The following is a 26,157-nucleotide window of genomic DNA, read 5'->3' on the forward strand; positions in this document are numbered from 1 at the left end:
GAGCTCAGGGAGGAGGGATGAGGGAAAAGAGCTCTGGTCTACTTACCTTCCTGGAGCTGTTGTCCTCTCTTGACTGTCCATATTTTTTCCATCGTGGGCATCCACGTGATGTCTCTCTCCTCCTGGTGGGGTCTGGGCATGGGCTTTGCTTTAAAAAACCTCCCAGGTGATTCTAATCCAGCAGAGCTGAGAGTCAGGGGGCTGGTGGAATACACTTACCATTTTATCAGAGCTCTTGTCTCTCTCCACCGGCCTTTATCCAGCACGAGACTGTAAGCACCTAGAAGAGAGGAACACGTCTGATTCATCTTGTTAAATCTTGCGGGGCTCACTGTAGTGCTCAGTAGTTTAAATAACAATAATAGCTAACATTTATCGAATGCTCACTGTGTGCTATACACGGTTCTAAATTCTGTATATGGGTTATCCCCTTTACTCCCCCAAAACCTCTGAAAGGCAGATGCTATTTGTTACCCTCCTTTTCCACATGAGCATACCAAGGCACAGACGGTAGGGAACACGCACGGGGTTGCACTAGTAGGAATGGGGGAGCAGGGAGTGCAGTCGGGGCCGGCTGGCTCCAGGGCCTGTGCTAATACTCTGTGGCATCTGCACAGTGGTGCAAAGTCAGAATTCCCCCACGTCATTATTGAAGGAAGATGAGTCGATGAATGGCTGCAAATAAATAACTTTTTCTTAGGCAACACCTTAATCAGACCAAGTGGGGTATTTCTCAATTAGATTTATATCTTGTCCCACTTTCAAAATGGCTCATCTTTAAAACACTTGTTCAATTATTTTTATTTTAAATTTTATTTTTACACAGCTTCACCTAAGCAAAAATATCCATAGTGCCAAAGGTTTGATACTAGAAATATGTTTCTAATGTACATTAAAAGAATAACCTCGTGTGTACACGTGTGTGTGTGTGTGTGTACCACCTACAATAAAAAAATAAAATCACCTCGCCTGCAGGTATGCCAGCACTCACCTGTTATAGACAGAATTTCCCACCATCCTTCTCGTCAACCAACCTAACAACCTGCATCTGAATTATACCTTGGAATTATAAAAAGTTCAACTCACATTAGAAATAGTTCATATTAGAACCTGTTTTTTAAAAGTGCATTTCTTCCAAAGCAAAACACTTTGTGCCTGGAATTAACTAGAAAACCTAACAAGCTTGTTAAGGCCCCAGCTTTATCTGCTTTTGGTTTTGTGAAGTTCCAGCTCTTTATGAGGCATTTCACAAGAAGCACCTCTCCATTTACAAAGAGTCCTCGGGCTTAATGAAACTCTTGTGGAATACATGTATGATTATTGCCTTTTAAAATATTACCCAAATGTGTTTATGTATTTTCATAGCTGTTCCACAGAAGCCCCGTTTGTAATGCAGACTCTTCCAGCCTGGGCTTTGGCATTAGGCTGGTCTATGCATATAACCTCTGTGTCAAGTGAGCGTGGAGAACAGGGGTATAGACACTCAGCAAAGGGAATACGTTACCACGGATGGTGTGACCTAGACAGACTTCAGTGGCAGAACGTAGACTCACGCCCAAGCCTGAAGAATGGATGGGTTTGAAGTGACCTGGCTTCTGAAGAGAGAAGATAGAAGGCAGAGAAGAGAGCATGATGTATACAAAGATTCATGGAGAAGAATTTACACATTATCCACTCATCCGTTCAACAAGTGTTTCTCACAAATCTACTTGTTAGAACTCCCTATGAGGAAACAAAGGGTTTCCCTCCCATGTCCTCTCAGTAGAGGGGAGGGGAGGTCATATGGAGATGAAGGCAGAACCCCAAGGCCTTGGGATGAAGGAAAGGACTACAGAGGAGTGGCAGACTCACTGAAGAGGGAAGAGGATGCTCAGAGCAGGAGGTAAGAGTTGGAGGGTCAGCTCTCCCTCACTCTACCCACCTCCGGACCAAGCTCCCCCGCCATAAATCCAGAGCCGCCATGTACAGAGCTGCCTGCTCTGGATGTGTTTTATGTATCATCCGCCACCTCTACCAATGAACCAAACAGCTTTTCAGATCCAAAGACATACCTAGAGGACCTTCCTAGTGAAATCTTCCGTTTTTTTTTTTTCAAGAATATTTATAAAGTTATAAAATTTGCATACCTCTTTACCCAGAAATTTCACTTCTGAGAATTTACCCAAAGGAAATATAAATGCACTTGATTGATTAAAAATATGTGTAGGATGTCCATTTTAATATCGCTTATAACATGCTAGGTATAAAATCATAAACACCATAAATGCCCATCAATAAGTATATCAGACAACAAAAAATGTTACAACTGGATAGTGGAATACCACGTGAGATATAAAGAAGGATGCAGATCTAGCTGTACTGCAACAGGAAGATGTCTGTGCTCCTTTGTTATGTGAAAAAAGCGAGTCGATACAGATAGCACCATCCCATTTATATAAAATTTATTTACATCCATTCATCTATTAAGTAGTCAAATGATACATATTTATTGAATGCCTACTGTGGGCATCCCTGTTCTAGATAATAGAGAAATAGCAGTGAGCAAAGTAGATGTACTCCTGTCTTTGTCGAGCCCACAGTCTAGCCGGGGTATGAGGAAAGGAGCAGATGTTGAGCAAGTAAGGAAAAAGGTTGGAATAGCTAAGATGGAAAAGGGCAAAGTACAATGATAGAGATGATAGCGAGGGGAGGAGAGATGACACTTAAGACTTGAAGAATTAATGGAAATTACCCACAGGCAGACAGAGGGGAAGAGTGTTCCCGACAGAAAGCCTTGAGCTTGGAAATAGCTTGTGGTATGTTTGAGAAACTCAGAGAAATGTGGCCAGAGAGGATGGAGTGAAGGAGAGAGTGTTCCACAGAGGTTGGAAATGTAGACATGGGCCAGACCGTGTAAAACATTGGAGAACCCGTCTCGGAGTTTGGACCTGATTCCAAGGGCCGTAGGAAGCCATGGAAAGGTGGTAAGGAGTGGGGGGATGGGCTTTGCTGAATAAATAATGGGTTGAAGTGGCCAAGAGCCCAAGCAGGGAGGGCAGGGGGCTATTGTAGTCATGAGGTGGAGAGATGACCGTGGCTCAGCTCAGGGTCATGGGAGTGGGAGAAGGGGAATGGGGGACAAGTTCAGAATGCATCCTACCCTCCAGGGTGAGTTAGAGGAGAAAATCAGTCCCTATGTCACGTTCTCTGCACCCGTAAACTCCGGGGTCCTGACAATGGAATTATTATTTTTAAATATAAGTACTTTTTTTTTTTAGTTGATATGATTCACCATTGTGGAGATTGTGGGAAATCTAATAGATACGTCTCTGGGGATCACATACAAATCATTAGACTAGGAGACCACAAAGACGGAAAGTATGGGCATCATCCACAACGTCTTTGCAGAATTGGGAGAAAAGGGTTTTTGTTTGGAATGTAACTTGCACTGCTGTGTTTGTTACCCTCTGGCTCCAAACAATGTCTCTCCAGCTAACCGCAAACGCTGAATATGTTAGAGAGAGGGGGAGGGGAGGGAAGAGGGACTCGCATAAGCTCCTGATTGTTCTACACACCCGTGGGCAGAAGAAGTATGGCTGGAATTAGAGGGCAAGGGAGAAAGGGGTGCGAAGCAAAAATATTACTTTGAGTCCACATTCAACAAGTTGCAACTGTGAAAACTCTGTTTTGCTCCTAGGACGTAGTTGACGGCAAGGGAAAGGAAGGACAGGAAATCACAACAGTGAGTTACTCGGTCCCGGGGGACCCAGAAGAACTGGAGACTGCAAAGGAGGACCCCCAGACAACAAATATAACAGAGAATAATAATTCCATCATGAGCTTCTTTAAAACACTGGTAAGTAGTGTCCTTTCTTTTTTCCTTAACTCTATTGCTCAAAAGTTGTGTTAGTTCTAAGAATAACGCCTATGTGAATGTTATTGTACTGAATGGGGTACCATCATGATGCAGCTTGAACATTGGAGAATAGGGACAAGATGCGTTTTATCAAGGCGTTGTGTTACCCCAGGCTTTCAATGAGGGAGCCTTCAGAGTTGGGAACCATGATACCAACAGTAGGTGTCCAAACTGTGGAATGAGCTGTTGTAACGGAACTCTATTGCAATTGGATGGTCATCAACCATAAAAATAATTGGAAAATACCTCCTCAAGTTGTTGACTGATCAAAGCAGTTTTGTCACTCAAATGGCAGATAAAACTGGAGAAATCACTTTCTATCTTGTTGCATCTAAATCTACCGTTTTAATTGGATGGAGGCAGAAACCCATGTCTTGAATTGCATGCTCATCTCTGATTCCTGAGGGCAGAGCCCACGGCCTGACACATGCTGGACACTCAACTAAGGGCTGACTGAATGAATGCATAATTAAGCAGACAGCTCCAAGTGTGTCTGGGCTATTTCCAAAGACCAAGACTAACTTCAAAAGATAAAACCAAAAAGTCAATAGAATGTACCACAAACACCAAAGGGTTGTGCATTTGTTTGGATTAGTGGCAGAACTGATGGAAAGTCTGTGGCCTTCCAGGTGACAATTCTGAATGTGGTCAAACTCTTGGTGACTGCATAAGATCTGATGCATTTTATTACAAAATTTTAATTTTTGTTAACTTTTTTATACTGAGGTATTACCCAGAAGTCCATGGGTTTCTACTGTACTAAAAAGACTTCTGATGACATTCTTAGTCTGTATAGTGAACTGGACCACCCTAAAAAGCTACGTATCTATGAAATAAAATCACCCTAAAGAGCTGTGATTTTTAACATTTTGTTTCCTCAAACTTTTAAGGTTTCACCTAACAAAGCTGAAACAAAGAAGGATCTGGAAGACACGGTAGGTAGTTTGAAGTGTTTTTACATTTGGGTTCGTGTATAGAATTGGATTTGGATTTGTGTCTGCTTCTTTGTTTCTTGAATTTTGTATGTGTATGTGTTTATACACATACACACATATACATATTTAGCAATTTAATAGTGCCATTAGATGGTCTTTAAAATGTTTCATTTACGTTAATGGTATTTCGATGAAAATTTTAGTGGGAGGCTTGAAATCTATGCCAATTCTGGCTAAATAATGTTGCCATAAGCAATTTCTTATATAGAATAAGAACAGAATGCTAATAATTTTATGTCATCTTAGTCTTTTTAGTTGTGTGTAGAGAGACCCAGGGAATATAGTAAAAATTAGCCACTGGAAATGAGGAAGAAGTGAGACTCAATTTAAAGAAGAAGTGAGCTGCTATATTTTTGGCTTTTAGAAAATGTGTTCTTTGTTTTTCACGTAATTTGAAAAAAATAAATCTCCATGGCAAAGGCAATTGTTTGGTGACGTGAAAGCATCCCCAGGGGACATTTGTCAGATGAAGGAACGTGTGTAAGAGTGAGGGTGTCCTAGAAAGCCTAAATTTTTTCACTGTCAGCGTAGAAATTCAGCCAATTCCCCTCAAAATAAATTTTGTGTGGAACGACTGCTTTCTAGAGATGTTTTCCCTTTACACTTGACAGAATTGATTCTCTCTAGAGGAACACATGGTTTAAATTTCACAGGAATCGCAAGGAAGTTTAACTTGGTGACAGATAAGTGTCTTGCGTCCTTCTTTTAAGAAGTGAAAGTGCTTTGAAAAGACACTGGGACCAAATGAATGGCTGGACCAGCCCGATACATCTGCTTCCCATATTTGAAGGGGCTAAGTTGTGACAAGGATCCTAGAATTTGTCTCAGAAGACCTGTGTGTGAGCTCCGATCCTGCTGCTTGATAGCTGTGTGATCCTTACCTGTCTGAACCCAAATCTTCACGACTGTAAAATTGGGACGATACAAATTCTATCTCCCCAACCCCAGGATTGAATGAAGGTGTGTCAATGCCTGGGAAACCATGGAGCTCTATTCAAATGTAGGTGATTTCTATTTTCATAATCACTGCAAGACAGATTGAAGGCCATGATTACATTCGTATTGTATTGATTGGTTCCTCTGGAATTTTCTTCTTCCATTGGAAAAAATATACATCTAAGGCATCTACAAGTGTTTTCCTATGAAATTATTCATTTGCTACAAGGCAGCTAGGGTCAAGTTCAATGAATTGTTGGATCCAAATGTTTCTCTTTGGGTTCTGTGTCTGGCATTGTTTCAAGTCATGTAGTCAGCACAAAAGGTTATCAACAGTGGGGTACGTGGGTGTGTCGTGTGGCCTCCCAAGTGACCTGATGCACTCATTCTCTTCAGCTGCTCATGCACCAAGCCTCTTCAGCCACCTAGAATGTGGTCCCAACTGACTATCTCCAGCTGGTAAAATCTCATTGCCCTGCCCAGAGACCAGTGGAGTCACTGCTAGTGGAGCTGGCTCTCAAAGGAGGGTTTTGTGAATGCAGGCTGTCCATGACACCCACAAACAGACCTCTTTCTACAAACCTGGTTCTCACACCTTGCCTTTTAAACATCTTTTCTACTGAAGTTCTTGGATTCACACTTTTGAAATGTCTATAGGATTTGTCTGTCTTCCCATTTGGCCCTGGGCGATTTTTAGCACGCTACACACCCCACACAAAATCCCCTGCTATTTGTAACTCGAGTCAACAATTCTGAATGGTTGTAGCTGGGCTATTTCAGTTCCAATCTCCCCCCACTTTGTCTCAGTAGACTGGCTCATACTAGAAACTTCTTTTGCCTGGGAGATCTTCCTATCTAGAAGTCAGTTGAAATTTTTGTGGTTGGTGCTCCTTCCCTAAGGTTTCTAATATGAATAAAAGGAGATTGGCTTGAGAATGAGAGCCACTCAGCGGCAGTATTTGCCTTGACTCAGGATCCAAAAATAAATCGTTTGTCAGGTATTTTTTTCTTTCCTATATGACAATAGCATTTATATATTTAAAATTATCAAGTAGGGACTGTATTATCTTTTTGATTTTTAAAATTTTTCGTCTGGATATTTTGTCATATAGACAGAGTTTAAATGTCCTGTCATTGTCTTTAGCAAATGGAGTTGTGTTAATCTGGTCATTTAAATAGGTCGCCCTGTTGAAAATCAATGTGTACCTGAAATGAACTGTGAACATGCTCTTTAGCAAATCATCTTTGGGAGTTTAAAAAAGATAAACATTCATATGATGTCTTGTGGTTGGGGGATGGGGGTAATACACCAGCAGTTAATTGTCAAAGTGTTTTAATGCACCTAAAAACAACAGAAAAAATGGATTTTGTTTAAAAACAAAGTTATAAGCTGTGACTGCTGTTGCCCAAAAGGCATCCAAAACGGAAAATGTCTGTGACGGACAAGCTGGGCCGAAGACAGCCGAGGCCCAGGCTAAAGGCACCAAGAAAAAGCATCTGCATAGCCCCAGGCTAGGACTCACCTTCAGAAAATTCTTTAGGCATAAGGTCTGTATCTTGTTAAACTAGGAGGGAAAAAAAGAACCCTGGTCTTCACCATATCATACCAGTGCCATTCCATATCCACCCAGCTCCACTTCAGTGAAGATAGAGCCTTGAGTGGCTGGGATCATTAAAAGGAAATTAAAGATTATATGAATCAAATTTCAATGATTTTTAAAAAGTCTCCATAGTGGGGCTGGCCTGTGGCATAGTGGTTAAGTTCCCATGCTCTGCTTCGGCAGCCCGGGGTTCACAGGTTCAGATCCTGGGTGTGGACTTACGCACGACTCATCAAGACATGCAGTGGCAGTCATCCCACATGTAAAGTAGAGGAAGATGGGCACAGATGTTGGCCCAGAGACAATCTTCTGCAGCAAAAAAAAAAGAAATTCTCCATAGTTGTAAACATCTTAGACTAGTTTCTTCCTCGTGTGGACCAGGGTTCTGAAATTATTCTTCTAACCCAGTGTTTCCCAAATGTTGAAAGTATGCATGCCAACTTTCATCATTTTTGTCAGATATATGATTATTTACATGATATTTTTATATTGAAAGTGACTCATTTCCTACTTAAAGATATCTTTAAAAGAAACTTTATAATTACATCATACATGGAAAACCGGGATAATTTTTCATAAGAGGAAGGTAACTATTAATATGGCTAATAAAAAAAGGTATTCCATTCTAGCTAGCTCGTTTTTGTTACGCTCTGAATCTACTGCCCTTTCTAGCTTTATTAAAAGGCAATTAACCAGCAGTAGGGAAATGTTCAAGACGCACCAGCACTACCCTGAGATTTTCTCCTGAATGTTCTTAGAAAGATTAAATGAGAATTGAAAAAGGAAAAGCACCTTCACTATTTTAATGTTATTTAATATCCAATCTCTGCACAACCTAAATTTACCTCTGCTACCACCAATGGTACACTTTCTATATTTTGGGAAATACTTTTCTAACCTCCAGATAACAATTTTATCTTTCTGTGGTCTGTTGCATCCATCCCCAGGATTAACTAAACTCATACTGAACCCAAATAAAAGCCCAGGCAGAACCAAACAATGAATGAAGGCAGAGCAAATTCTATCTCCGTAGGGACAGTGAGGACATACAGATGTCAGTTTTGCAGATTTCACTCTTCCAGCGTCTAAAAAGATGCAGTGTTTGTCTGAAACCATCAATTAAAAGGATCCCTGAATTGGGCCAGCATGCTTGGAAATTTGTTTAAAATATCAACCATTCTCCACTAAGTTGAACGAACTTATTAAAAAACTTCCCCAGCTGGATGTTATAGTCCCAGAATTGTGTATGCAAATAAAAGCTCCAAAGAAAGTTCTCATGGCAGAATCTATATTTGCATAAGCAAACTATGTTATGAAGCCAGCCTTCAATTTCCATACAGGCTCGTTTTTCGGTAAAGAGAGAAGGGGTTGGAGTGATAGATATTGCAATGGGGGAGGGGAAGTTAAAAAGTGGTACTACTGTATGTTGGAGACAATTTGGTAACTGCTAGAGAAACATGTCCTAGATCTCCTACAAAGCAATCTAGCTGAAGTCCCAAATGGAGCTTCTGTGAACAGGGGGCCTTGAAAGTTTAAGTGTATGACCACTCCCCAACCAGATCTGCATTTCATTATGACTTCATTTCATGCACTGCAAAGTTTGATGTTTCCAGAATCTCTTCTCTCCCATAAGTGGACCACCCAAGTTCAATATTCCTAGGGCTTCCCCAAATCATTGGGCTCACGTCCTGCCAGTGAGTTGCATTTTGGGGTAGAATAGGATTCTGGAAATACTGGGAAGATGGAGAGGAATTGTCCCTTTCTGGGATTCTGTAATACAGACACAGGACTTTAGGGTCTTGCCTTGAGTTACGTTCAGTCTATTTTTTACGTAAAAGTAAAGTAAGTGGACAATTCCCAAACAGTCTTAATTCTCATTTATGCAGCAGTTTGGTAGATCTCGTTGGCGTTTACCTCCATGCCTGGGATAATTTATTTCTTTTCCCCATTTGATTTTTCTGTCATCCAAAAAGATAGGAAAATAGGGCCATTAACAGTGACCAGCCAGATTGCGTCAGTGAACCTCGTTGTGTGAGTATAGAAGGTGTGACACTCATCCTCCTTGATTTCATTGTCACCCAGGACAGAAAAGGAGAAATTCAAGCCAATTCAAGTATAAAACAGCATCATCTAGTTTTTCTCTAAAAAAAAATACAATGGTTACCAATTCTGGTTAATTCCTAGGTTCATTTCTCTATATCTCAATTTTTCTTCCTATAAAATGAATTTTCTTAGTTTAAAAAAGTAGAGAAGCTTGGAATTAATAAATGAAATAAATTTACTGTTATAAATAATAAGGGTGTCAGCTTTCCTTTGCTGAATTTGAATCTTTTTTTCTTGGCTTAATTACATGCAATGCCTCAGCATCAAGCTTTTTCACACGTCCTTCAGACATTGGACATGACAACATGCACACAAGACAAGGCATTGTTTTAGAATGTTTTTGCCATGCCCAGAAATACCCCTCTCCCCACTCAGATTTTCCTGATGCCTACCCTCTCTGTAAGGCAGCTACAATGTTAGCAGCTGGCTCGTGTGATTCATAAGCTCTGCCACACATTCACTGTTTTTTGGTTCTTGGTGTAATGTTTACATCTTACTAACACTTCCCTTCACGCACACCCAACTGTGAAAACCAGATGAAAACTTACGTGGAAGAAGGTAAGGAATGTCATTTGATATGTGATCTCCAAATCTAATACATTAGAATACATTTCATAGGTATAGTTGCCCGACAAAATACAGGCACCCAGTTAAATTCAAATTTCAGATAAACAGCAAATAATTTTTAGTATAAATATAAGTATGTCCCAGGTAATATTTAGGTCCTACTTAGGCTAAAGAATTATTCTTTGTTGATCTGAACTTCCAATTGAACAGGGCATCCTGTATTCTCATCGTTGTTTGCTAAATCTGGCAACCCTATCCATGAGATTGACTCCAAAAGACACGGATAGAATTTTTGTAGTCTCCTGCATAATGCAGACAAGAGTATAAATTCAATTGATGCTGGCAGAACACCATTTGGGACACTTCTTTGGGAAATGAGGAGATGGGTGGGCAGGGAGAGAAGAGACTAATGGTGGCCTATGACTCCATGGCCCAGTAAGGATGGGTAGATGGAAATATGACATGGCAGGATCCTGTGTGGGTCTGCCTCTCCGGTCCCTTTGATACAATTATTTAGTTAGTTAGTTAATGCCTATTTAGTACCAGACTAATTGGAGCTAGTGCCACACTGATGGGAGCTAGGGCTATAATGATGACCAAGACATAATAGCTCCTACCCTCAAGGATCCCATAGTCTGGCCAGGGAGATGCATAGTCAACAAACAATTATGCAAATATATTAGAGTTATATTACTATACATATAATAGAGTTACGTCCTTGTAATGTTTTTCAAGAGTCTCTGGGTATTTTCCTAGGGCAAAGAGAAGAGAATTGTTGAGTGTAGAAACTGCTGAGTGTAGATGTGTTTCTCAACCTTTTTCTCATTATCGCCTCCCCATCATGAAGCTTTTTTAGATATTTTCTCCCTAATTGCCCTTTCCATCATGACATTTTAATACAACAGATATATTGTATATCTGTTTATGTGCTGTGGCCTTTTGGAGGGCCATAGACGATGTTAATATCTAATTATTTTTCATAACATCCCCCCTCAAGAACGAGGGCAATGTCACCTCCCAACTCTCCTCCCATTGGAGATAATCTTGCTCTTGTTGCGAATGTGTGGTGTAGATGGTTCCATCCCTTGATGGGTAGACTAGCACAGGGAGTGGGGAGACCTTGGTTCGTCGGAGGCCGTGTGGTATAGAGTAGCTATTAAGAGTTTGGGTTTGGGTATCGGACTCCCTGTATTTTGATATCAACTCTGTCCCCTTATTAATGTGATCATGGGGAAGTTTTTTAACCACCTGGGACCAAAATTTCCCTAACTGTAAAATGGACGTGACAATTAGTTCCTTCCTCATAGGACTGTTAGAATATTCAGTCGCCTAGAACAGTGCCTGGCACTGTACCTTTTATTGTTATTATTAAATCAAAGCGAAAAGTTGGAAATTGTGTCTTGAAGAGGTGACTATGGTCCAGGAGAGGGGAGGCTGAGGGGGACAAAATGAAGTGGTAAAACCACCCAAGCCAGAGGCCTGTGATGATTAAGTAAACTGGACCTGGCCCAGAGAAATTCTAGAACTCCAGAACCTAGGGGGCTTTTTTTGCAACCCCCCACGTGGCTTTGGCTGAGTAGTCTGAGCACATATGAAGGGGCAGCCGTGAGCTGGACAGAAACTCAGCATCTAGACTGTAAAAAGCTGAGCAACAGATTTTAAATCAAAACAGCATGTGGTCGTCAAGCATTTGAGCATCTGCTGTAATGACATTAACAGGATTAATGACTGACTTAAACCAGCCCCTTTCTTAGAAATGGAAAGGAGTCCAGCCCCAATCCCCCAGGTTCTTGGTCCAAAACGGACCCCTGAGCAAATGGGGATTCTCCCAGGAAATCAGCAGGGGAGGTTGATGTTGGGAAGTGACCAAGCTTGGCCACTCCTTGCTCTTTCTGCCTCCCTCCCACCCCTCAGATCCTTGTCAACAGTGTCAGAGCATGCTGTTCCCTGTGCATGGAGCACCCTTCCTCCCTTCTCTAGTTAATTTCCAGTCACCCTTAGGTCATTTCCAATCACCCATCATCCCTTTCTCAGTAAAGCCTTCCCTGATTATCGTGACTGGATCTACTTCTCTGGTTTAGCTTTTTCTTTTTAAGCACCAAATCCTGCCCAACCCCATGCCATAGCACTTATCACAGTTGAAGTTTTACATTTTTTTGTGAAATTATTTGCTTAGCATCTTTCTTTCCGTGAGGACATGTAACCCCAGCACTTAATACTCATCATAGCTCATAGAAGGTACTCAGTGCCTTTTTTGTGAATAAATGAATAAATAATGCTTTCTCATATTTTCTGAAAAAGAAAGCAAGCCACTTGGTGGAGGGCACTTCCTCTTTAATTTAATTACTACTTAGAGCTAAAACAGCACAAGGTGCCCAAGACCATTTGGACACATATAAATACAGGATCTTATAAGCTCAGCCATTTTGATTTCACTGTCTATAAAATAAAGAGGTTATTTTAAATCCTGGTGTTATGCAGTTTTGAACACTTTTAGATGGAACTGGGGTTATTTCAGGATCAATTATCACAAAAGTAATTTCTATACTTTGGCCCTTTGTCTCCTGATTCAAACTTAGAATCTGCTCAATAAATGACTCCCTCTTGGTATCAGAAAAGTCAGCACAGAAGATGTTCTGTCTTGCGTCAAAGAGTAAAATTCACGTTATTTGCAAACGCCCTTTGGAGAGGCAACGTGCTGCGTGCAAAGAGCACGAGGTCAGAGCCAGAAGTCCAGATCTGAGGCCAGGTTAGGCCCCTTTTTTAATGTTGGGCAGATCATGAGCCTCAGTTTCCCCTTCTGTGAAAATTCGTGCATTGGACTAGATGGTCTCTAAGCCTCTTTACAACATCAAAAATACTATCAAACTTCTTGAATTTTTCCACACCCCATTTTTACTGCTAGATTTTTTTTTTCCTTTTAGTCAGAGAATGTGGTCAAAGATGGGACATTCCTGGAATTTAAGGGTTTGTGTCACAAGTCCCTGGTACAAAAATCATAAAACAGTGATGCTTAAGATGATGAGGTTAGGTCAGCTGAACCTAGTGTTAAAATTTTTAATGCAATAGTCACTCATGTCGAGAAAGATTGAGACTATAATTCTTCTAACTCTTCCTTTATCCCAAGATTCAGGAGGTGGCACAGCATGGGAAGTAACAGCCTAGTCACTGAGGACTGGATCTCAGTATAGCCACTCAGAGAGGGGAGAGAGAGAGAAGATGGAAGAGAGGGAAAGGGAGGGGAGAAGAAAAGAGAGCGAAAAAGAGAGGGAGAGAGAAGGGGGACGGAGGAGGGAGAGAAAAGGAGGGAAAGAGAGGAGAATAAGGACCAAATGAATAACATTTGAAATTTTAAATCAATTACAATCTATTCAATTACATCTAATTTAGATGTGGAGCCTACATCTAAAAGGGAAGAAATGGGTTTTCTAGATGCCCTTCCAACCCAAGACCCATTTGCTGAATTTCAGTCTAGGTGCCTTACACATACTTTATAGCCTAGACCAGTGATCCCCAGAGTGGAGTATGGGAGGAAAATTTCAGAACTTCTATTTTCAATTATAGCTATTTTAATTTCTAATTTGGATTAGTAAAATAATTCATGTTTATAACACACACAAATATGCATGTATTGGAGGTGCATATTCAAAATGCTTTTACTGATGGGAACATGATCAAAACCATTTGAAGACCAATGGCCTCGATATGAACTAACATTCTAACAGCAAAGTGCCTCTTATGATCACCTTGACTCCTAATGAGCTACTTGCATGAACATGATAAATAACGGTTTCTATATATGTTTTTTCCAAAAGGAAAGTATCTTGATTTTTTCTAAGATTTACATGAATTCACATCCACATAGAATATTTGGAAAATACAGAAAATTATGAAGAAAATTAACATGCATAACCCCAGCCTGTGTTTGTGAAAACTGGATCTTTCACTTTTGAGATCTTGAGATCATTTTGAATTTTTTTAACGCTCTAGGGTGCGGAAAAGTCACCCACTACTTCAGCCGACCTCAAGTCAGACAAAGCCAAGTTTGTACCCCAGGAGACCCAAGGGGCAGCCAAGAATTCTCCCTCCACTGAAACAGCAAAGGAAGGTGCCAAGGAAAAGGGGGGACCCACCTCTCTGCCTCTGGGCAAACTGTTCTGGAAAAAGGTAAGTCCTATTTTCCAGATTTGAAGAGTATTTGAAGCAAGGATGTCTTGAGAAATTATTTCTATTGGGCCTATCGACATACTCAACAACGTATGGAGTTTCTTTTTCTTCTCCAAAATGACGCAAATAGCTATTGAGTTGAAGACTTCTAATTTCCTCCTGGGAAGAATGAAATGCCTATCATGTTATAAACATGTGTTTCATGGAAAAGAAAAGGAAATGAACAAGTAGAATTTTTCATTCTTGAAATGACTCTGGTTCATGACAGAGAATTGTGGTATTTCATGATTTCATTTTCTTTCCAAAATGGTTTATTACTCTGGCTTCCTCCTGGTTTCCTCTGAGGGTGCTGACCCTGGTGAGATGGACCACCACTGGGCTCGCTCTCTCTCTTTCCCCAGTCAGTTATAATCAGTCGTTATGAGCCATTAGGTCTTACTCTCCTTTTGGAAAACGTGCCCACCAGTTTACCACCAGGGCAGGCACACAATGTGCTCTCTGATAGGAAAATGCAAACCACAGTCTGATTTTTTTCTCTTCTAGAATCAAGGAGCCGTGCGAAAAATGGAGTGGGTGGGGCTGAGTAATTCTGAGAGCTATTCCTTGATCATCATTGCTGAGCAAACCCCAGCTGCCACACATGTTCAGAACTCTTGCCTGTTTTAAATGTGGCCGAAAGATGAGCAAGAAGTCAGGGGTGAGAGGGTGGGGTGTAATTCACTGAGCTGGAAAAATCTAATTTAGTAACTTCATCAAAACATCCATGCCACTTGGCATACATTGAGCAAGCAGGTGATAAATACAGACGCCACTGTGGTGTTAATTCTATTCTCTGGTCTAGAATCCAGCTGGATTTCTGAAACTCTTTCCTGTCTATTTCCTGTTGTACAGAAATCTTCCTTCTAGCTTCTGCCCAGAACACAAACTCTAGTACTTAATGAAAACTGTGGATGATGTCATTTGGCGTTCTGTTCTAATCCTCCTTCCTCAACAACCATCAATTACTCATTTCTAAAAATCTTTTATCAGCAATATAATGTAGAGAACAGTTTTCAAATGAGTTACATGTGTATATTGGTGGCAAGGGAGATGAGTTAAGTGACTCATAGTCAAACATTTTTATTTAAATAATCATATATATACACATATATATAAATTGAGTGTATTCGGAAAAATAGAACTAGCACATTAAACTCAATTTAACATATATTTTGCTCAAGGTGAGACTATATGTATTTAGTTTAAAAAGTAACCCAATTAGGGGCTGGCCCGGTGGCATAGCGGTTAAGTTCACATGCTCCACTTCCGTGGCCCGGGGTTCGCAGGTTTGGTTCCCAGGCTCGGACCAACGCACTGCTTGTCAAGCCGTGCTGTGGCGGCGTCCCATATAAAGTAGAGGAAGATGGGCACGAATGTTAGCCCAGGGCCAGTCTTCCTCAGCAAAAAGAGGAGGATTGGCAATGGATGTTAGCTCAGGGCTGATCTTCCTCACCAAAAAAAAAAAATAATAACCCAATTAAAAGAAAAGTGTTACATGAATAATGGTACTGATATTAAGTAAATAATAGTAAATCTGGGTCCTCCGAGAAGCAGACACCGAGGCAGAATTGATGCGTAAGAGATTAATTGAAGGAAAACAACTGTGAAGGACAAAAAGGAGAGGGCAGGGGAAGGTAGAGAGAGCCTGCAGACCACACTGAGGGTCTGACACCTGTGACAGGAGAGAGGGAAGGAAGGAGGAGAAGGTGGGAAGAGCCTCAGATTGAGGTTGGTGCTGAACCAGTGGGGAATCCCAGAGCAGAGATTGCCACACGGGGAGTCCTGCGTCGGGCAGGAGAGGCCCAGTACCCTGCTGTGCTCAGTCATTGCCTGGGAGCAGCCAGGGAGAGCACAGCCTCAGCATTAACACTGTAAAGGATGCTGACAGCATGACGGTCAGAGGCTGCCCCTCGTGCAGGGAATCTGAGCAGCACACTTCCGTGGCTGCCACAGATGGTGCATACGATGTGGCAAAAACCAGATAGGAGGCCGGCAAATGACAGAAGTTGGAGGAACACATCCGTAAGGGTTGGCGTCAGGCAGATCTGACTTTGAGTCGCAGTCCACCTCGATGAGCCTCGGTTGCCTAATTTATAAAATACAAATAATAACAGCACCTATGTCATGGAAATGAAGTGAAGATTAACTGAAAAGATGCTGGTAAAACCCTGACACCATGTCTAGCATAGAAGTGGCCAATGAACAGTCGCTGTCGCCTATGTCATTTATTTCCTGTGCACTCAAGAAGGCTGAGGCACTAACCATGCCCACCTCTTTATCTTTCTGTAGCGTCCAGTTTGGGAACACTTCTAAGCTACTAAACCTTGAGTACTTTATCTTTCCTTCTTTGGGATCTGACAGGGGTGTGTTAGTTCCTCTTGAAAATCAAGCTATTCCCATTGAAAATAAACGGCAGGACCACTTGACATTCACCTCTCTGCGACAGACTTTCATTTAGTTCAGTCTCACTGTTTTTTCGTGATTATCTGGCTTTATTCCTTTAAATGATTATAAAAACAATAAAGTTAAGAGAAACTAAAAACCAAATCACTTGTAAATCTTGTCTTTCCTTCTTTCATCCAGTCAGAAAGAATAGCTCTATATGGAAGTAAAATAGGGAAGATCCACTGACTCAACAGTATTTTTAATCACTTTCTTTGTGCTGAGTTTTTTTGTGCTAAGTACTTCGTGTTAAGTACCAGGCAGTGAACAGATGGCTGTCCTCTTGTAGCTTACATTCTCATGGGGGACATACGTTCTAGTACGAAACAAAATGAAGACCTTTGTTTTCGTTTCTTTAAATTAGAATAAGCTTTGTGTATAAAATCATCCTTATAAAAATTTTGAAAAACAAACAAGAAGAAACACTAGAAAATTATATTTCCACTAACTAACTCCAAGTTCTCCTTCCCATCTTTTGATTGAGAAGCTTTTCAGCAAACTAATTTTGAAGTTTATAAGTCTGCAATTATGAACATCAGAAATGAATTTTTCCCCAACAGACAATGGATATAAAATTATAAGTTATTTTGATTTATAATCTTGATTGCTGAAGTAGTTCTTATTATAAAATAAAAATAACCTTTGAGAAACTTAATTTCGAATTATGTTACTTGCCAAAAAATGTTTAAAATCCAGTTACCTGGACTAAATATGCTCTTTCTTGTTCTGGGTTAATTGGGATACCATTTGTTCTGGAACCTTAGAAAGTTACCTACCCTGTTTGGGTTTCTTTTTCCTCATCTGTTGAATGAAAGACTTGGAACAGATGATCTTGAAAAATCTTGTCTATAGCCAGTCTTGCATAACAACCAGAGTCGGGAAGATTGGGCTGTGTGACCTTGGACAATTTACTGGACCACTCAGAGCCCCTATTTTCTTTCCTGTAAAATGGGGACAGTGTTTATCACACAGCGTTGTTATAAGAGTCCAATAATTGTACATAGAGAGCAGCTGAGACATAGTAAGTGCTCAGTGAACAGTGTTATCATCATTTCTTCAAGTATGAACAATCAGAGGTCATGACCTGAATATCTATGTGTGGTTTCTGGTGCCAACAGTAAGCATCCTGGGTACAAAACAAGTGTATGACTCATTTGCTACCATCGAAAGACTTGAAATCCATGTGGAGGAACGAGATACACATGCATGCACATGCACGTGTGTATGAGTGTGTGCACGGACACAATTAGCAAATGATACATTTGGACTATCTTCGGACTAGCTCTTTTCCTGCTCTCCTTTGGGGGAGACAGATGATGGAGTGGAAAAATAATGTGAGCTCTGAAGCCAAAGAGACACATAATCAAATCTCAGCTCTGACAGTTACTGGCTGTTTGAATTTGAGCGGATGACTTCAACCCTCCAAGCCTCACGTTCCTCTGCTCTGAAAGTAGGCAGTGATGCCTACCTTCCGTGATTATTGGGAGGACTGAGTCAGAAAATGAATGCAAAGTAACTGGCTTTCAGTGAGTGATAGCCCCATTCCAAACAATGAAGTTGGGAACCCGGTGTTAATCTGTGGAGTACGAGTTACAAACTATGGGTGTTTAGAAAAGGCAGCAGTCTGTGTAGGTCAAAATAGACTAAGAGAACTTAAAAATGCCTCTGAATCATCTGGGTTTTTTGTTTCAAATACAAAATCCTGTATTCAATCCCAGAATCCACAGGGATCCTGGTTAAGAGAGCCTGGCATATGGTGAACAATTACAGAAACACTGGAAAGATGGACTGAAATATCTAGACTTGATAGAAGAGGTCTTGGGGCTACTGTGAAATAAATGAAGTCAGAACAGCTGTCACATGATCAAATGATGCTTCCAGAAGACCTGCTAAGAACAGGAGGGGTGTCTGTTGACTTAAGTGCTACCATGTGACAGTTTTTTAAAGAAATATTCTTTTAAGAATTGAATGTGCTCTTCAAAGGAGAGGAACCCTTGTTATTCACGTTTAAACTGATAGATTTATGTGCTGTTTAGATCCTTATTCTCAGCAATATTAATCTCCAAACAGGATTCTTTAGATTTCGAACTGGATTTTTGTTATTGTTGTTGTTGTTAATGAGGCTGGACAATTTTTAGACTCACCAGATAACAGCCAGATGTCCAGTTCATTGAAGAAGATTGGAAGTGTTTCTGGTTTTGAGATTTGAATGAAAATCCCATGCTCTGTGTGTTTCCTGATTTGCCCCCAAGCTAATTTTGTTCCTCTGACCGGAGAGTTTGAGACCCTAATAAAAGCCTTTTGGTCTGCAGAAACCGAACTTGCACTTTTAAATCGTTCTCTTTCATTGACTTTGAAGTGAGTCACTTCGTCAGCAGCACCGTCCAATTTTCTTCTTGTCTCTGAGATTCCCTTCCGGAACACATTCCTGGTGTGGAAGAGTGATCTTTCCTCCACTTCAGAGGTTATCCATCACAACATACTCCTTGGCAGTGGAAAATAATGAATTGGAATCTGATACTGCTGGTTCCTCAGCTCATAGGCTTTCTGCTGTGTGGAAAACATAAGGAGAAAAGGAAGAAGTTGCCTGAGGCCTTCATTTGTCATTGTGTGCTGCACATGGAAACCACGCTGGGGACAAACACACATTAAATGTGAGGTCCAGGCTTGGCTCAAAGAACTGGTTCGATAGGGATACTGTAGTATATCAGTCAGCTCTGGAGGAGAATCTCAAACCTTTTCAAAGGGAGCTATGGTTTTGGGGTAGGAGCAAAGTTTAACAGCTGTTGGAGCAGAGGCCTAGAAATTAAGGGAGATCTGCTTCCGTTTTGAAGACCAACATGGAATACTAATGTAAAACACATAACCCACTGCCTCACATATAGCCCAGTAATGTGGGTTGTTAACATTGTGATTATCTTTGTTAGTATTACTATTTTTTTTTCATTTCTTTAGAGTTGCATCTGATGCATGTTCACGAGATGGAGAGATGCAAGCCAACAAAGAATATTTATTAAAAGATAAAAACCACATGCAAGAAGCTTTCTTTGGGAAGGCTTCTGGAATCTGCCCTCAGCCCTGTTTATTCAGTTTCTGTCTGTAACTTGGTCCATGACCTATGAAGCACACTTACCAAGTTTACAAGCTGGGTGGGCTCATTAATGCAGTCCAAAATATGAACAATAAAAATCTCAAAATATCAGCACAGTGGGTTGAAGTTAGCATGAGCTAGAATTTTTGTTTTACAAATGTCAGTGTGCCACTGTGCTATAGGGAACATATCATCGAGATTTTAACTGAGACCCTTGTCATCCCCTATCCCATTCCAATTCTGGAACCTAATATAACCAAAGAGCAGTGCTAAAAATGTCTGCTCGTAAGGCATTCAGGAGCAAACATGTATCTGCCCCAAGCAGACTTAAGGAAATTTCAAAAACACCACGGAATTAGTCAAGAAAAGTCTCAAATAGGTCTAATAGGCCTAGCTTATGCCACTTCTCCTCAGTGTTCATAAAAATTGCTACCATTACTTGAACACACACTATATGCAGTGCCTTTGCTAAGTGATTTACATATATAAAATAAATACCAGCGATTCTCGTAGACTGATGGACATAAATAAATCCACACCCCTGCTCATCCCACCCAAATAGTTCTAGGAATCCAAGAAAGGTGATCATGAATCAGTCGGGGCTGCCATGTGTCTCTACTGGCTGACCACTCCCGAGCCACACTACTGCCACCAGAGCCACCAATGAGAAGATCCATGCCAATTCGCCTGACCTGTCCCTGCTGTTGGTCCTCACAAGCCTGCCATAGTTCACCTGCCACTTGCAAAGCAGTGGGGAGAAAACTGTCCCTCTGTGTTATGCTCAGCTCCGGGAAGAGAAGCCCACTGCAGCTGCTTGGGCCACAGAGTGACACTATTTAACAAGATCCGTCGGCAGCATCCACACAGCCCTCTTCTCCCCAGCGCACACTCAGCTCAAGGGCAGCTGAGCTGAGCCAAATTGCTGTACCAGCCACCAGCACGCTGCCCAGAACCTGGCCCTGCGGGTAGCTGGTTCCCCTGGAGTCCTTATTTCCACGGGCGAAGTCTCTTTCTGGTGTCCGTTGCTTGAAATCTTTATTTCTGCTCCACCACCTACACTCTGACTTCTAGAAGAGACTATAGGGGACTGAACCCTAATTATAGACGTGGTTCAAGTTGTTCCTCCCCACCATAAACACACCTTCCAGTGTCTCCAACTCCCATGTAAACAAAGGTCTTCGTATACATTCCAAGAGGAGCCGTGTGGCTTGACCCCAGCCACCCAACATAGGTGAGTCTCGGCTCTGCTTCAGCCGTGACTCCCCCTTCACGTGCTTTATTGTGTCTATTCCTTAGAACAACCCTACGATTGACAGTCTAATAGCCGACCTTTGGGTAAGGGAACTGAGGCTCAGAGAGGTGTGATTAACTTGCCCAAGGTTGTACAACTAAAACAGTAAGTTTGAACCTGACTCCACAGTCCAAGATGCTCTAGACTTGGGTTCTGAGCAGGTTTTCTTTTACATGTGCCAAATACCAAAGAGGAACAGGAACCTCGCCTCTCATTACCCATTTTTGGGTCCTTATACTAACAGGATATTTCAGCCACTGTTGACGTCAAGGCTACACTCATAGGCCAGTGTGCAAATGTACAAAAATGTGCAAAATGATTTCCAATGGTCCTTGGGCACAGCCCTAAAAATGTGATCAGTCACCTAGTATGCAGTTATCTCCTTTTCCACTCTACTCGAATTCCTCTGGTAACATTAAGAAGAAAGTCTCTTCTTGATATTAACAGGCATTTCTCACTGTACTAACACTTGCTGATCTCCCTTCTTAACAAAGACTTAAAAATAATTAGAATTTAATAAGCGTTTTTGTTTTATGCACTGCAGTTGTTTGAATACATACTTCTATTTACAGCAAGGACATTGATATTGCATTCACTATAATGATAAGATGTTTTCTTTTAAAATATATTTATTTAAGTAAAAACGTAAGTCAACTTAAAGAATAATATCAGGTAAATTCAGGTGGTACATGGGCAGGTTAAGAATTGTGCAAATGGTATGCAAACTGTTGAAGTTTAAGAAGTGCTCAACTGGACAAATTCCCAAAATAAGGAATGTTGTGCTGGATAGTGTAACTTTAAAATATGAAATAGCAATTTGTCTTGGAACAGACAATATTTATAATGCCAATTTTTGAAACCTCAGAAAGATCTGGAAGTCTGAAATCATAATGAAGATGATGGAAACATCAGTGTCCAGAAGTAGGTCTTTCTGCTCCTAATCAGCACCTGCATCAAGTTCCCAGCTTCCTCTGGAATACAGTGAGCGATCAATGGCTGAGAACTTTCTAGACACAGGAAACCAAAGACACAAACTCATCTCATTACAACCAACTGGGACAGGAAAGAGGGTTTGAAAAACTAAAACCAGTGTTCTTAAATAGTGGGAGGGTTCTCTCAGCCTAACATAGACAGTATATTGACTCTTGAAACTCTTGTGCGTCAGCTTTGAAAAGGTCTGGCTTTTAAAATACCTTTTAATTCTTTACCTGTTCATAATATTAAATAGCATCCAACTGGTCTCAGGGAGAAGGGGTGTAATTCCAAGAAAGCTACACTACCTGCAATTCCTTCCAAATGTTCTATAATTTCCTGACAATCAGAAGCTTCCAGAGAAGCCACAATCCTTTTTAAAGACATGTTTGTGCCCAGGTAAGCTTCAATATGAGAAGTAGATAAGTAGAAATAAATGTCCTAGCTGAAGATCTCATCTAGAAAGAAAGCAAGTCTGGTATTGGAGAAAGGAGCTCACACAGTCACCAAAAAAGTGCGTTTCTCATCCTTGAAGTCATCATGGCAGGGGGAAAACTTAGCTCTTAGAACCATTTCCATCATTTTCTAGCTGTACCACCTTGAACAAGTGACTTCACCTCTCTTTACTGCATTTCTGGCTGTGTAAATGAAGATCGCCATCCTCACCACTTGGGGCTACTTTAAGTGAAATAATGTATACAAAGCACCAAGTGCAGAAGATGTATTTGTAAATGTCAGTTCCCTTCTTCCCCTCCCACTGGATGTTTTAAAGGCAAAAACAAAGGCAAGACTGGGAACAAAATAGATATACGGATGAGGGGCCGGCCCGGTGGCGCAAGCGGTTGGGTGCGCACGCTCTGCTGCGGCGGCCCGGGGTTCGCTGGTTCGGATCCCGGGCGCGCACCAACACACTGCTTGGCGGGCCGTGCTGTGGCGGCGTCCCATATAAAGTGGAGGAAGATGGGCACGGATGTTAGCCCAGGGCCGTCTTCCTCAGCAAAAAAAGAGGAGGATTGGCGGATGTTAGCACAGGGCTGATCTCCTCACAAAAAAAAAAAAAAATGGATATAGAGATGAGTTCTTAACCTGGAATCCAAGAGAAGAGATGCAAGGGTCTATGAAACACCCTGAAATCATTTGCAAAATATGTTGTTCATGTTTATTTTCCTGGGAAGAGAGTCCAGATCTGTCAAGTGAATCTCAAAGTGGTCTGTAAACACTACCACCACTCCAAAAAAGTTTAATAAGGACTGTAGGAAAAATGCAAAGATGACCTCTGAAGTGGAGCTTGGCAAATTGACGTGATGATTGTGGCATGACCTGTGATAGAATCGGGATAACTGCTCTCCTGTTTGGGGCAGGACTGTGTATGCCAGAATTACTGCTGGGACCAACAGTGTCTGAGGTTGGATGTGTTGGACTCCAGCTCTCTGGCCCTCCATAGAAGTGTTTTAACTGAATTGATGAAATTGGCCCATATTGAGGGCTGACGTAAGAAGCAGCTTCTGATGCTGGCTACTGTGCTATGTCACAATAAGGCTGAGAACCCTGCTTATTACACAGTGCCTGCTTACATTGTGGGGACCATGGGATGAGTTTCTCTGGACTTACATTCCTGAGCAGCTCTCTTGTTTCTACCTAACAGTGACTGGGTATTGCATGATTGATCACAGTTCCTTCTTCATCAGCTGTGAGAAAATGTCAAGGCAAATGTGTGCTTTACCCACAGCCAAGACTGTGGTTTGTGTTTTCTGTAGCAACCCCTGTCCTCACTCCATTTGTGTCCTGACTGCATCTGTGTGTTTGTTTTCCCTTTGTTACATTTGAAAATACATAATTTATATTATCTTACTGTACTGTTTACATCTGCGTAAGCCTCCTTCAAGTTCTTTTAGGAACCAGGTATACATAAGCAATTTGATGACCAGGAATTGCACCAGAGGGCTGTTAGCCCAACTAACCCCTCATTTTTTGGTAACATCTTGACTCTTACCTTTGTTTTTATCTTCCCTTTAGTCAGTTAAAGAGGATTCAGTCCCCACAGGTGCAGAGGAGAATGTAAGTTACGCATGAAATGACAGAATCATTCCATTCTCAACATCTGCATGTTGGGCCACTGGGCATTTCGGCTCTGCGGTCCTGTGTTCTTGCATGCTCCAAGTGTTGTGCATCTGCTGGAGACTCTTTCACCCTTTTCTGTGATTAGGGACCACTGGGGAATAACTTTGGATAAATATTTGGAATGCCCATTGAATCAGTGCAAACCAAATGCAAAATCAGAGCACCTGTTTGTATAATTTGTTATCATTTAGGGGCTGAAAGAGTCTACTAAACATAAGAACATCTTTACACTTCCTCAAGGGACAATGATGCTGCACCCTCTGCTTCATTCTACTTTGATTGCTCTTTCACCTTTATTTCCATGGCAACCCAGATTCTTGACTAACCGTGGGTGGTACCCGGGACAGAGGGTGGCAGTGGCCATGAGAGCATCTTGCTGCAATAGATGCCGGGACTGTTAGTCTTGGGCTGGAGAGCCCACCCCGTGGGTCTACACCTGAGAGAGAGAGATTGAGCCTCAGTGCAGTTTGGGCCTTTAATCTTCTAGAGCAAAGGTCAAAACTTTCAAGGCAGTGCATTCATGTCTGAAGGAGATGGTTCCATATGAGACACCACAAAAATGTGTCTTGCCAAAACATCTTCCAGGGAAATGAATAAATTGGCCTCATGAGTTTCAGACCCAAAACAGCAGCTTTCTGCTCTGAAAGAAGTGCAGTCTTTGGAAAGCTTTATAATGGGGATAAGTGAGTTCACAGCTTAAGCTAGGAACTGATCATCATCATTTTGCCAAAGCAAAATATGTTTGGCTTTTTCTAGATGTCTCTTGTTTGCTTGCCATGAATAAGGTTTGGGTTTTCGTTTTTATTTAGTTTCTGGAACTGAACAGATGTTGAAAATCCCAATATGTTCCGGAAATGTTGTCTGTGACGTAGAGCGAAAATTAGAATGGCCGTGTGATGATTCTTGTTAAGAGAAAGAGCTTTGAAATCTGCTTTTTTGTTGTTTTTCTTTACCTCCCTCTATCTCTCTTTCATTTTTGAACCAGACTTAGTAGCTCAGCAAAGCTCAGGTCTCTCATAATTCCAGAAAATTCTCATGAGTTTACTAGCTATTAGCTACAGAGTCAAAGTCTCTATTTCAGCAACCTGCGACAAGGAACTCCACGAGTTCTTCTTCCCATGAACTTCACATTCAAAAGCTGCAGGTTAAATCTGGAGCATCAGTTAGCTTTGAGGTTCCCAGTTTTTTGAAGAGAAACTTCTTTTTGGATGTTTGTGTGTCATTGCCTGTTTGAGGAACCGGTGTCTCTTGCAGCTCACATGCTAAAATGCAGAGTTGATCTCTAACAGGCAAACAGGAAGTATTTCATTTTCTAGTGTGAAATTTAAAACAGAAATATAAACATGAGTTAGTTAAGTTATTGATACCAAAAGATAACACAAAAGCTGATAGAGAAACATAAGAAAGTAACATTTTTTCTCAAGAAAATAAACATTATAAAAATTGCTTTAAATTGCTTAGCCCTATAAATAACATTTCTATTTTTAAGCTTCAACATTTCATCTTCTAACAGCCTATTAATTGGAGACAATGAGGCTAAAAAGCTGTGATCTTGGCCCCATCATCCCCAGGCTGTGCCACCTCTTGGACCTTAGTTTACTCATCTCTTAAATGGCCATAATAATATTCCCTACCCCTTGGGATTCTTGTGAGAATTAAACGAATCGTGCGTGCAATGTGCGTACTTCAGTGCCTGAAGGTATGAAGAACTCAGTAATCAGGGGTCTGCAAACTACGGCCGATGGGCCAAATCCGGCCCATCGCCTGTGTTTGTACGGCCTGTGAGCTAAGAATGGTTTTTATAGTTTTGAATAATTGAAAAAATTAAACTAATTAAATTAATTAATTAAATTAAAAAACTGAAAGAAGAATAGTACTTCGTGACGTGTGAAAATTATCCAAAATTCAGATGTCAGTGTTTATGAACAAAGTTTTAT

The 26,157-nt window shown here is 41.2% G+C and overlaps 1 protein-coding gene across 1 annotated transcript in view; it reads left to right on the plus strand.

Moving 5' to 3' along the window:
- The window catches only part of BCAS1 (brain enriched myelin associated protein 1), a 109,639-nt gene that overhangs the window by 54,913 nt on the left and 28,569 nt on the right, over window positions 1-26,157 (plus strand). Inside the window, exons 5-8 of the mRNA XM_058562448.1 lie at window positions 3,677-3,835; window positions 4,786-4,830; window positions 14,088-14,264; window positions 24,116-24,157. Of these exons, the coding sequence (XP_058418431.1) occupies window positions 3,677-3,835; window positions 4,786-4,830; window positions 14,088-14,264; window positions 24,116-24,157 (423 nt within the window). The remainder of the gene's footprint in view (window positions 1-3,676; window positions 3,836-4,785; window positions 4,831-14,087; window positions 14,265-24,115; window positions 24,158-26,157) is intronic.

This window comes from Diceros bicornis, chromosome 19, assembly GCF_020826845.1.
Source record: "Diceros bicornis minor isolate mBicDic1 chromosome 19, mDicBic1.mat.cur, whole genome shotgun sequence".
Classification (NCBI taxonomy): domain Eukaryota; kingdom Metazoa; phylum Chordata; class Mammalia; order Perissodactyla; family Rhinocerotidae; genus Diceros; species Diceros bicornis.